This window comes from Gossypium hirsutum, chromosome D12 (assembly GCF_007990345.1).
Source record: "Gossypium hirsutum isolate 1008001.06 chromosome D12, Gossypium_hirsutum_v2.1, whole genome shotgun sequence".
Taxonomy (NCBI): domain Eukaryota; kingdom Viridiplantae; phylum Streptophyta; class Magnoliopsida; order Malvales; family Malvaceae; genus Gossypium; species Gossypium hirsutum.
Genome location: NC_053448.1, coordinates 51,330,422 through 51,343,392, shown reverse-complemented (window position 1 = coordinate 51,343,392; position 12,971 = coordinate 51,330,422). Strand labels below are relative to the sequence as shown.

At 32.5% G+C, this 12,971-nt stretch overlaps 1 protein-coding gene across 1 annotated transcript; it reads right to left on the bottom strand.

Annotated features, from left to right (window-relative positions):
• Window positions 1–5,556: 5,556 nt before the first annotated feature.
• LOC107946434 (serine/threonine-protein phosphatase 2A 65 kDa regulatory subunit A beta isoform) lies at window positions 5,557–12,327 on the bottom strand. Its single transcript, XM_016880763.2, has 13 exons — window positions 12,214–12,327; window positions 11,277–11,709; window positions 10,689–10,935; window positions 10,269–10,381; window positions 9,651–9,730; window positions 9,295–9,436; window positions 9,080–9,160; window positions 8,723–8,827; window positions 8,230–8,412; window positions 7,457–7,549; window positions 6,494–6,633; window positions 6,341–6,407; window positions 5,557–6,209 (listed from the first exon to the last, which is right to left on the bottom strand). Exons 2-13 carry the CDS (start codon window positions 11,667–11,669, stop codon window positions 6,090–6,092), a joined length of 1,764 nt encoding a protein of 587 aa, XP_016736252.2. The 5' UTR covers window positions 11,670–11,709; window positions 12,214–12,327; the 3' UTR covers window positions 5,557–6,089.
• Window positions 12,328–12,971: the final 644 nt, after the last annotated feature.

The window sequence follows — 12,971 nt, the reverse complement described above, 5'->3', positions numbered from 1 at the left end:
TGCACCTTAAATTTCAAAATAGAATACCCAGGTTTTTACACATGGTCTAGCACACGGGCGTGTAGCTTGGCCGTGTGACCCTTGTACCCTTCACATAGCCTATCACACGAACGTGTGGATGGCCATGTGACCCAAGTCAGAGAGTTACACATGTATAGACACAGCCTGGAACATGGACGTGTGCCTCACATCGAATGCCCACACGGCCTAAGACATAGGCGTATCACCTGGCCGCGTGAGCCATACGGCCGACCACACGGGCGTGTGTCCCCTACTCTTAATAAAAATATTTAAGATTTTGAGAAAAATTCCTTGAGTATCCAGTTTAGTCCCGATTCATTTCTAAGGTGTATACTGGGCCTCGAGGGCCTATATAAGGGTCAATATGAGTATTTTATGATTGGTTCCTGATGTGTATATTAAATATTTTGAAACGTTAGTATTTAATCCGTAAAGTTCAGTAATGCTCTGTAACCTTGTTCCGGCGACGAATAAGGGTTAGAGGTTTAGGGGTGTTACAGCTTTCGGTGGCCGAAGATTACCAAAAAAATTTCCTGAAATCCTTTTTCTGCCTAGATCTCCAATCTGGAGTCAGAATCGCCGAAAACTTAGCCAAAATCCTAGAAAAGGAAAGAAACCTTTCGATTTCTGCTCTCTCCAGCGAGGCCCTCCATGGGCCCTAAGGGGTCCAAGGCTTCTTGAGGAGGGAGGGACCTCAGGCGACGGCGCAAAACAGTTAAAATTTTTCTTTTTTTTTGTTTCGAAAAGAGAAAAATCAAAATAAAATAAAAATAAAAATAATAATAATAAACAATAAAATGTTACCTGTTTGAACTTTGTGGTATTTTTATTTCGAGTCTTCTGATATTTTTTGTATTTTGATTTCGTTTTTTTTTTATTTCGATCTATTCCATCCCTTTTCGTGTTACAAAGATCGATTTTTATAACCGAAATAATATTACAATATAAGTTTTTTTCAATTGTTTGTTTCTGCTTCTTTTCCTTTTTTGTGTTTTTTGCAGGGGAGAAGGAAGTCGACAAGGTTGCTGCTGGCGTTTTGGTGCAAGGGGGAATGTTTCAGATGCCACGTCCGCTGACATGTCGGGGAGCGGCGCGGCAGGGGACTAGGGCAACTAGGGTTTCTGAAAATTTTTAAGATAGTGGACCTTAGGGTTTTTTTTTTTTGTATTTGGGCCATTATTTTTTGTAAATTGACTTTAATAATGGACATTTTTTATTGCTTTTATTTATTTGTTTGGTTTTTGTTGGGTCATACGAAATTGGGCCCTTACAGTTTAGCTTCGAAGTTGCCTTTTCTCAAGACAAAATCCTTTATATCTCGAGACATGACATTATTACTGTAGATTTTTAGCTTCAAAGTTTCTCTCTCGAGACACATTAGGCATGTCTTGAGACCTGAAACAGGGGACCTGAAAAATATGCATTTAAAAAACATTTCTAAACCACTTAAGCAACCAAAACAATCTAAACATAGACCACAACTCATAAATCATATAATACCTTATATTCACCATCCAAATCACATTAAACACAAGTGTAAGATCACCTAAACACTTACATACACCAATACTTCACCTATGTACATGTCATACACTTAGATCAAAATAAAGGGAGATTGCATACTCTTCTCCAAGTCTTTGAGATGTTATGAGATGTGAAGAGATTGAACCTCGACAAATCCTCACTTCATATCTTTACCTATGTGTTAAAAATAACACAGTAAGTTTGTGAAAGCTTAGTAAGTACAATAAGAATTAAATTTACCTTTTCATTAATTAAATGTAAACTAAATACAAAAATCTCATAATAAATAGGTTTAAAACTTAATAGCAATAGAATTCATATACTATACTTTATTTATTAAGCTTAGATTCATTATCATTCCAATCACTTACACTTAATCTTGTCACAATGAACATAACTTTATTTTATCTTTTAGAATTTATCGAACGCCCCATGTCGACTTAACAAAACATGCAATATATGCAGAAATAATACAAAGATGCACTGCAGTGCAGTAATAGAATAGAGTAGCACCAAAGTGCAATGTTAAAACATAATAACACTAAAGTGCTTAATCAAAATAGAGTGGCATCAAAGTACATTAACAGAATAGAGTGCACGCTAAATGCTTTCTAATGGCATGTCATCTATATCCCTTTAGTTCAAATTTTGTTTACATAGGTAAATATAACATAATCAATTTTTCATTTACATTTCAGAACATAATTTATATACTTTTGAATTCTTCTCAATTTAGTCCCTATAAATTCAAAACTCAATAGTCATTCTTATAGTAGTTCAAAATCAATATACAAATCATTCAATAACATATATCTCTTCATATATATGTATATATATATTCATTCAATCATAATTTTTATCCTTCATATCAATTTTTTTCTCATTTTACAAATTAGTCTTTTTTTCCCATATTTTCTATACAAAACATAATATTGTCTTGTAGATAATATCCAATAAATTTCTACACATTCGCTAACCAATATCATATTAAAATATTAACATATCCATGTATAAAATTGATCACATAAATATTAATGTAATTAATCTAACAAAAATCTATACTTAGATATTATTTAAGTAAATTCTTGTTGTACTTACAACCAAACGCTTGGCATTAAGATTTCTTTTTTTTCTTTTTTCTACTCTTTGGCTATCTCGTTGCCTTTGTCCCCAACTTGTTGATCACTTCTCTTATATTGTTCTTCATTTTCATATCAAAACATACAAGATTTACTTATTAAAATTATAATCAAATAGCATATCTATATTCTTTAAACAAAACTAACATGAAATTCATGAAAAACTTATCATTCTTATATTATTTTTTATGATTAAACCCTAATTCTTATTTTCTCTCTCCTTCAAAACAACTACGGATGCACTTCTCATGAAATTAAGATAATTACTAGACTTCTCTATTGATTTCACTAAATATTCATAAAAGAAATTGGAGGAATTAAACTCGAAAAGCTTGGAAATAGTGGAAAATGACTAAAATGTAAGGTTTACAAAGTTTTTGTTTCTTTCTTCCTAGAGGGACGACACAAAGATGATGATGATCATCATCATTTTTTTCTTTCATCTTTTTATCAACTTAACAATTAAGTAAAATAAAATAATTCCAAGCTATTCCAACCAATCACAATTAACACAATTTAGTCTTTAATCATTATTCATGTCTTATTTATCTAAATTGAATATTGACCATTTAGTCCCTCAATTTTCTTTACGATACCATTCATGAGTCATATTCTCTCTTGGTAAATTCTCATCTTTAGTCCCTCCTCCTTTTTTCCTTCAATTCAATCTAATCATTCCAACTCTTAATTTTCTCATTTTGCACCAATACTTTTCACTCTCTTACAATTTAGTTAATATCTTAGATTTATTTCTCATAATATACAAGTCTTTTCACTTGCATTTAGTCTCTACCTTCTCCCTTTACTAACATTGACTTATTTCTATTTTTTAACCTTATCAATTCTAACATATTTTCTCTTGATTTAACATTTGTATCTAACTCAAGGGTATTGGGGATGTTACAGAATTTGTCCAAAAAGTACCTAGTTTGTACCTGAACTTGTCCAAAAAAATTATACTTTTTAAATTAATTTATATTTTTAAAATATTTTTTATTTTTTAATTTATTTCTACAATGTGTTATAGGATTGGCCAGTAATGGCACATCAACAAAAACTAAGTAATGGCACATCAACAAAAACTAACGGTGTTAGTGCGAAGGTACCAACCTGGGTGACAGAATACAAGTTCAAGTGCCAACTAGGTACTTTTAGAAAATTTAAAGGGGCAAACTATTGAGAAATGTGTCCATATTGTAGTAAACATGTAACTGTTTTCTATGTATTTGAATGATGAATGAATAAATAAATAAAGTTAATTTCACATTTCACTGTTATATCTTTTGTATTTCTATCTTTCATATTTTGCATGCATAACGAAATTGTGACAAGAAAATATTAGCTCATTGATTGTCTAAGTTCAAACAGATGGAAAGTAGCATTGTTTTCAATTTTGATAGATGTATAATGAATAAATTATTATTTATAAAATAAAACTAAAAATAAGGAAAATTTTGAATTTGATTTAAACCTTGTTTTCAATTTTATTTTTAAAAAATAGCTATTTTATTTATAAAACTATTATTTTAATAAATAAATTTGAGAAAGAAGAGGTGTTAATTTATTTATAATTTTGAATATATTATTTTATAAAAGAATGAAATTTATTGGTGATGAACAAGAGGAAGAGTCTCTTTGTATGATGTCTCTCTCCTTCCTTGCCTTGACTGTAACTTCTTGTTGGATTATAAAATCATCCTAATTCTTTAAGCATTACCTAACATATCTCGTGATCTAATTTACCAAATGTGTTCGTTAGAGTTTTTCCGCCCTTACAAACTTTGTCGTTTTAACATTGTGCCCTACTAGGTGTTTTTACCTATATATTATAAAATAAAAAAAATTTACTAAAATGACATATTTAAAAAATTATGTACCATTTCCAAACAGGTGGAGGGTGGTGCATAGGCCGCACCACCCTAGAATTCTGACAAATTTAACTGAAAAAAAAATTGGTGAAGGCAACTTAATAGGCGACACCTAAAGAAAATATAGGTCAAATACAACAAGTGGTGCCGCCTATCAATTTGACTGGACAAAGTGGTGCCGCCTATCACTTTAGTACTACTATTAAAATATTATTATTTTAACTGAAATGTGTCAGAATTCTAGGGTGGTGTCGCCTATGCACCACCTTCCACCTCTTTGAATGTACTATTTTGGTACATAATCTTTTTAACATACCATTTCAGTATTTGTTTCAAAAAAAATTATAATATATAGGTAAAAAAACCCGCCTACTAAAACCCAAGGCCCGGTTAATAGACAATCAATTTATCATGTTATAAAAAATTGAAATAATTTATTTCAGTATTGTGTTTAATAATTTTTATTTCATCAAAAAAAAGTTAGCAATTTATAGTTTATAATGAAATGAGAGTTAAAAATTCGAAGTCATTATTGATTTTTATTTCATTTTATTAAGCACGGAAATGAATTTTCAAATATTATTTGTTAAAACACTTTCATCGAACAAAGTAACATGCGTAGAATATGATTTTAGATTTGCCTTATGTTATGAAGGTCATTTTAGTAAGCTTGAAGCAATATTTCAAAAATAAAATGACCCCTTCGAATGTTTTTTAGCTTTTCGCTTTTATTGAAAATAAGTCATTTAGACTTGGATTTACTGGAAAAAGAATTAGGAAATTAAACTCAATGAACGGTCCAATTTTATGTTAAATTAATCGATCAATTGCTAATTTAAGTGGGTAAATTTATCACGCAAATATAATTATATCTCTTATTATACTTCATAGCAGATGACATACATGCGTTAAAACTCATAAAATTTAAAGTCAAATATTTTTCCCACAGGAATGTTTCAATTATTAACTGTTTTTAGAGGTCTCAACTTCAGAAGCCATTGAACTACCAAAATATAGTCATATTTCTATTTACATTCATCAATCATGAGCTCAACCAAAAATCACAAATTAGAAAGATTAATTTGGGATATGAGTCTCGCAAATTTTCAGTAGCCTAAAGTAGCTTTCTACAAGACAGCCACAGGTATTAAACCAAAAAAAAAAAAAAAAATACAAGCCAGCCACAGGCACAAGATACACGGAAGATTAAAATACGTCATAATTTTTATAAACTTGAAATTTAGACTCTATATTTTTATTTTCAAAAATTTAATTCTTCTACTTTTTAGATTTAAAAATTCAAGTCCAATTATTAATATAGTTAAATTTGCTGGTTGTGATGTTTTGAAATTAAAAAAATATATTTACTTGATAACCATGTAACTAAAAATATAATTTTGACAATGTTGTATTAACAGTTGGACTTGAATTTTGAAATCTAAAAAGTAGAGACTAAATTGTTAGAAATAAAAGTACCAATGATTAAATTTCAAATTTATGAAGAGTACAGGGATTTTTATGGCATACTGGCTTAGGCCTAACTGGACATCGTAGCATGATTGATCGACTGAAGTCCTTGGTTAGCAAAATAACGAACATCCACATCTGAGTCCTCGCTCAGCTCAACCAAGCATGGATAGATTGTCTTCTCCGCCACCTATTTGCAGCAATCAATTGGCCAACAATAACAAACCAATAAAAAAGGATAAAAGAAAGATGCAATCGAAAGGGGAGAACTCGAACTAATTGAAAGAGATGGTCAAGTATGTTCGAAATTGGAATACTAACAGACTTATCAACGATAGGAACGAGAGACTGCAAAACTTTTGCCACATTAAACTTAATATTGGCGACTCTGCAGAAAGCAAAATGCAGGCCATCAATTACAGATACTTTATCAGAATGCTACATACACCTTCCATATTGATTTTGTTTACAAACCTGTCTTTTGATGCATTTACAACAACTGGCAGCAGTTTAGAACATGTTATTTCTGATCCCATAACAGGAGCAAGTATAGAAATGGAACGAAGAATGGTCATCCGGTACAGATAGTGTGGAGAGTTTGCCATCTGTAGTACCTGTTCACATAACATCCAAACTTCCCCGTTAAACAAAACTATAAACCAACTTTGTTGATGCCCAAAAGAAACAAAAAAACCAATTAAAATATAAATTAAACAAAGGGGCAACTAACAAAATGAAAAGGTCTCTGTGTAATTATTAGCAAGCCAAAGAATGCAACAACTAGTCAAAAATCCATATGGATGCTATTGCATCACATCTCACTACTTCAAAGTGTGGTAAGGCATGCCTTAAGAGAAAAAGAACAAGGTGTGCTTGTTAGAATGCAAGTGGAAGGGTGGATGGAAGATGATGGACAGTGGAAAGAAAATGATTTTAGGACGTGCTTGGTAATAGAAAAAACTGTGGAACGAAAATGGAAAAGATACTAATATTCTGCTTTTATTCACAATATCACATTATTGCAAATTGAAAGGATAAGAGAGAAAAGGGAAAAGATGTGAGTTAAGTATTATACATCAACAAGATTATTCATCATATTCAGATAAACTTTACAAAGTAATGGATTGAAAGAAATTTATATTTGCTTTCAACTTCTGCATCTTTCCTACCAAGAATGGAAAGAAAATTATGTTTTCAATTGTCTCTTCCATTTTTCTATCATTTTACTTTTCTATCTACTCTACCAAGCAAAGCACATGAGAAATAGAAGGGAATTCCCGTAAAAACCATGTTATGGTGCATAAAGTTTTATGTTGTCACCGAGGATTCCCATAATACAAGAGAAAACTGAAGGATTAGCACAGGCATCTGTTTAAGTTTCAGAAAATACTTCCTACTTGCTTGGTAAGGATCAATTGTCAATATTATTGCACAGACCTGCGGAATAATGTGCTCCATTGCCCAATCTCGGCCAAATTCTTCAGCAAGACGCATCAAATTATTAGCGGCTGCATCTCGAATAGAGTAAACCTGTAACAATACCATGCAAAAATAGTGCTTAGTTTAGAAATTATGTCATTTTTTTGCAATCGGTAAATTAATAGTAACAACACAGTGGATAAAGCATTCACTTATTAAAAAAGACTTTCCAGTTTTTCTACTACTTCCCATAGAAGCCCTGTTCCCAGTCAATATACAACAATACTTACAATGCCGATTGCAGACTTCTAAATAATAGCAATAATCACAAGCAAAAAGCATTGGTACTTCCTGATATCATTTACGATCATGTGATACAAAGCATAACAAAAGATGTGGATGCATTACACCCATTTTACTTGTGCAATATCAAACTGGAAAATTTTAGATAGGAACGAGTATTTTGTAAACTATTCAACATCAGGAATTCCACTGTTTAATCATTTGAAATCTTTTAAAATTTATTTTCCCTTCATGAAACCTTAGATGGTAATTAAACAACAAATTTTCATCTCAGGTCTTTAGTTAATGCATCCTCAAAAAGTATCAGTCTACTCAGAGAAAAACATTAGATATATATATGAAGGTTCTAAGAAAATAAAAAAAAATATAATAAAACCATGAGAGTACAGAAATATAGCAAAATTGCCAAAAAGAAAATGACTAATACATAAAGAAGTAAGTGTTTTAAACTTATAGCTATTGCACATGCAAGATAAGAAAACACAAACCTTATCCTGCAACCATTGCATGCAAAGGGTGCCAAGTTTATCATCAAAAAATCCAACACCTAACTGACTAGCCAATAATGGTATATACTCAATTATAGCAAGCCGAACCCTCCAATGTCTATCCTCAGCAAGCTCAACAATGGCTGGTAATAAGGATTGGGACAAAAGATCAATTCCAACAACCTGCGAGAAATAGTCAGTTTATATATAGAAAAAGAAACCCTAGAAAGCAGCTTGAGAACATGCAGTTAACGTCAATATAATGTTTGCACGTAGAACGCAATAATAGCATGTATACCAATTAACAAGTTGTAACTAAAATTAAATTTATTCAGTATTAATAGCCACTCAGAAGACCCGGGTGCCATTGTGCTTCAATAGCTTTATGTTGGATAAAAGTTGAATCTTGAGCAAACGAAAAACAACAGAGGATGCAAAACATAAGCAGAACAGCACACATAGAAACAGAGGGAAGCTCCAACTTATACCTAACCTGATTCACTTGATCAAGCTTGCTGATTATGTTAAGACGCACGTCAGGGAATTCATCCTTCAAAAGAGAGAGATATATTGGAAGAAGCTGCTCGATAGTTGCATCCTGCAAGGACCAACAAATGAAATTCAATAATCCCAATTCAAACCAGTTTCTGATACATCCAGCATGAACATTGAGACAACTGTTATAACAACCACAACTGAATGAAAAGACCTTCTATCAATCCAATCCCATAGGAGATAATTTATATTGGTACCTCTAGCTTGTACGCATTTGTCCTGCATTACCAGCACTAAACAGACCCTGGAATTTCCTAGGGTACTTCCCAATCAAGGAATTACTCTATTTTCTTACCTTTCCAAGGACAGGAGCCATTCCCATAATAACTGAAGCTAAAGCGGAGCGGACATGTTGCGAAGAATCCGATGACAGCTCCTATAAAAGGTATTGCAATGCATTGAGGTAAGAAGATGACCAATATTTAATGTAACATGAAACAAACAGCAGTTTCTTCTCTAACAGGAAATTTCATTTGAGGATCATAAGCTTCTTATCATAAACATCAGTACCTTAACCCAAGGAAGAATGTGATGGTTTGCAAGTTCTGGACTCAAAATTTGAGAAAATTTAGTTACTTTTCCTGCAGCTGCAATGCGAACTTCAGCTTCATTATCGCGAAGCAAGCGCACATATGCAGGCACCAAGTCCGTCCTGAAAACACAATCAACATATGTAAAAAGTAAAACATAAACCACCTTAGGATAGTATGACAAATAATCAAAGAAATACAATTTCTGGCCCACCCACAACAAGCTGAAAACAACATGTAACTGTGTAAGATAGTGATACATATCATTGATAAAGAGAAAATTTTCCTCATATAGCATTAGCATATTTTATCAGAAGCTTTGCAGTACATAAATACCTAGTAGGCTGTGGTCCTACAGCTTCACAAAGTTCATATAACTGATTTGCAACCATATAACGCACACGCCAAGATTTATCCTGTTAATTACACAAAATGGAACAAATATAAGCACATGTGGAATTAAAAGAAAAAAAAGAAGCTGTTTTCCAGCTAAAGATGCCTGAACTCACTACAGAATTATTTATATGCAACGGAATACTCAGGTCACTCAATAGCATTCTCACCCCACACCTAAATTAAAAAAATTTAGTTAAAGCATGAAATAGGTCAAATCCGCAGTATATGACAGATATTGCTAATGCAACAAAATAAAGTCTTCCTCTCACAATTTAAAGACCAACTTTAAACTTCAACCTCCACATTATGAAACCCTAACTTTATGTGGTTTCAACATGATACTCCATGGATCATGAAACATTAGAAAGTTATTCACTAGAAAAATCACTAAAAACTTGCTACAGAGTTTTAGTGACACATGCCAACAACTAACATGAGGCTATGAACAGTTCCATTTTTCGTAAGATGCCTGACAAGACTGCCGAAAAGAAGATAAGAAATAATTTGTAAAATTCACACAATGTTAAATGTAAACAGGAGAAGCATCTATGGATATACCTGGGAGAAATTGACAATTACAGGGATAATGTGTGCAACACAATCCTGGGGTTCTAACAACTTTCCAAGAGCGGCAAATCCCTCAACAGCCAATAACCGAACTGAATCTTGATCTGACATACAATTTAAAACAAGAAGTTTCTTGTGAGAACTCATAATAAAATAAATCATTTCAGCTACTAGTTCTTTTACTAGAACCAAGAAAAAACAAGTTTTGCTTCCAAGCTAGATGGCCTAAAAAAAACTTGATGAAATATCTAAACAGACGACAAATTCATTTATTACAAACATGGAGGAGTACGGTAGGGATGGCAGTAGAGAAGAAGAAAACAAGCAGCATTCATGTGTCAAAATATAAAAATGTAACCTAACAAGTAGAGAGATTTTCTCAATCAAGCATGTCTTAACCCTTCCACTTACCATCTTGTGTAAGATTATTAAATATCTGCATGATCTCAGCCTTCAAATGAGCATTTTCAACTGTTGCAGCAAATTTCCCCAGATTTGATGCGGCAGACGTTCTTACCATTGGCATGTCATCTTGACACAATTGGCTGTATATTGACCGTAATTCTGTTTTCAACATCTCAGGGGCACTTGGATAAGCAATATGAAACAGCCCACAGGCTGAAACTCGAGCTGTAAACCACTCACCAGCAGCCAGCCTCTGAAGATTTAAAATAAACAAATAAAACATCAAAAACATAGAAACAGAAATATGGCTACCAAGTTTAGGGTGCATAAACAATGTTATCCTTACTACTTAAATTCCTTTCTGTTACTGTTTTCACTGTCCTTCATATTAGCAATGTTCATAAATTGTTGAAAGTTGAGCTCTTAAAATTCATTGTTTGCAGTTACTACAACCTGATTAACAGCTTTTGGCATGTAAAATAAGTATCTAATAAGCTCAAATTTATAGCTTTGTGCACAGCAGCTAAATATCACAAAACAGTATTGAAAAACAATGGCATTAATATAAATATTGAAAATAACAGAACATCTAACCTTAACTAGAGGAACAAACCAGTCAACCAAGTCATTCTCCTTCATCTGAGATCCAATTCTGCATAATGACTTGACAGCTTTGTCCCTTACACAGGTTTCCTCAACAGTGCAAAGGGTTTCCAAAGGGGCGAGCAAAACACGGGCATGTTCAACACCCCCAACATAGGGAATAAACACTCCCAGCTCCTCAGCCATTGCAAGAAGCACCTCATCATCATCGTCATTGTTTTCACTCAGAAATGGAATTAATTCCTTCCTGGTTCGCTCTTCCCCAAGAGCACGAGCAATGGTTGAAAGCCTACGGATTGAGTTTAAACGAAGCTGGATGTCATCATTTTTTAGCTTATCTATCAGGAGAGCTATTGGATACAACGGTTCTTCCACCGTAGACATATTATTTCAAATTCTGGCAGCTTCAATTAACTAGTTATACCTGCAATAGTACAGAAAAGAAAACCCGTAACCTATCGTTAATTACAAATCATTTCAAATATACAGTAATAGTGTCCCATCTTTTTATCCTTAACATCTCAAGATTCAATAATACTTTTTTAGTGATGTTATCGTATTCACAGATCTTACAAGCACTTAACGCAGATAAAAGTTGATAAACAGCTCACTTCAAAGAACAATATCTCAAACAAACACTGGAATGCAACACCAGAAAGTAAACGAACCAAAAATAAACATGGAGGAGGGGAAAAGCAGAAAAAAATTTAAAAACCACGGCCTTGTTTGGATGTAAAGAAAAGAAAAGCAAGGAAAATTGAATACGAATTTAAAATTTGAAAATACCCGGCAGCTAAGATCGGGAGATAACAACATTGACTAAGGAGGTTGATAAAATTCCAAATTAATAACTAAAAGAACCAATGGTTATTTATGAAAATGTTAGCTAAGGGCGATGAAACTAAGAAATGGGGACAGGTAATGTTACCGATCTCGACGCCTTCCCGCCGGCTGTTTCTCAATAAACAGAAAGTAAGAGAAATGAAATGTTTTGTATTTTCGTTTGTTTGTATGACCAAAGAGGATTATGGGCCAATAGAAGAAGGGGAAATAGGTAAATTATTATTTCGGCCCTCCAAAAGTTTTTAACCTTATCAATACTTTTACGACTGTAAACTCAATTATTATTGGTAGTGGATTATTCTTCAGAATCCACCTTAATCCACCATCATTTGTTCCTAATTATTTATTTTAATATAGCTCAATTGTATGGACATTGAGAGGGGCTACTGGTAGTTATAAGAATTATGTCAAAAAGAACAGATATGGTAAAATTGTTAAAAAAATTTATTTACTTAAATATTTATTAAAGTCACATAGCAATAGATTAAGGTCACACTTTATATATATTTACACTTTTTCATAGATTTTTTATATTAATTGATATATAACAAATTAGGAATGTAATAATTATATTCATTCATTGCAGCATAAATAGATCCCCGCACTAGAAACCTCAGAAAACGAATTGATTGGATAAAGAAAAAGATCGCAGCTGGAGATAGATAAAACTTTTCTTACTATCAGAAAGGAAAGGATGTTGTTTTTTCAGTTCTCCCTGTATTCCTTCAGAAACTTCAATTACTATGCTTTACCATTAACATATTTAATAAATAACTTGAAGAAAAGAAGCTTTGAGCAAGATAATTTCAGTTTCTAAGCTCACCCTTGGCCTTTCTATATGAA

Coding starts and splice junctions, on each gene's coding strand:
- LOC107946434 (XM_016880763.2), bottom strand. CDS start 11,669: ATGTCTACGGTGGAAGAACCGTTGTATCCAATAGCTCTCCTGATAGAT. Junction 9,161..9,294: donor ACATTCTTCCTTGGGTTAAG/GTACTGATGTTT, acceptor TACCTTTTATAG/GAGCTGTCATCGGATTCTTC. Junction 8,413..8,722: donor AGCTTGATCAAGTGAATCAG/GTTAGGTATAAG, acceptor TATTTCTCGCAG/GTTGTTGGAATTGATCTTTT.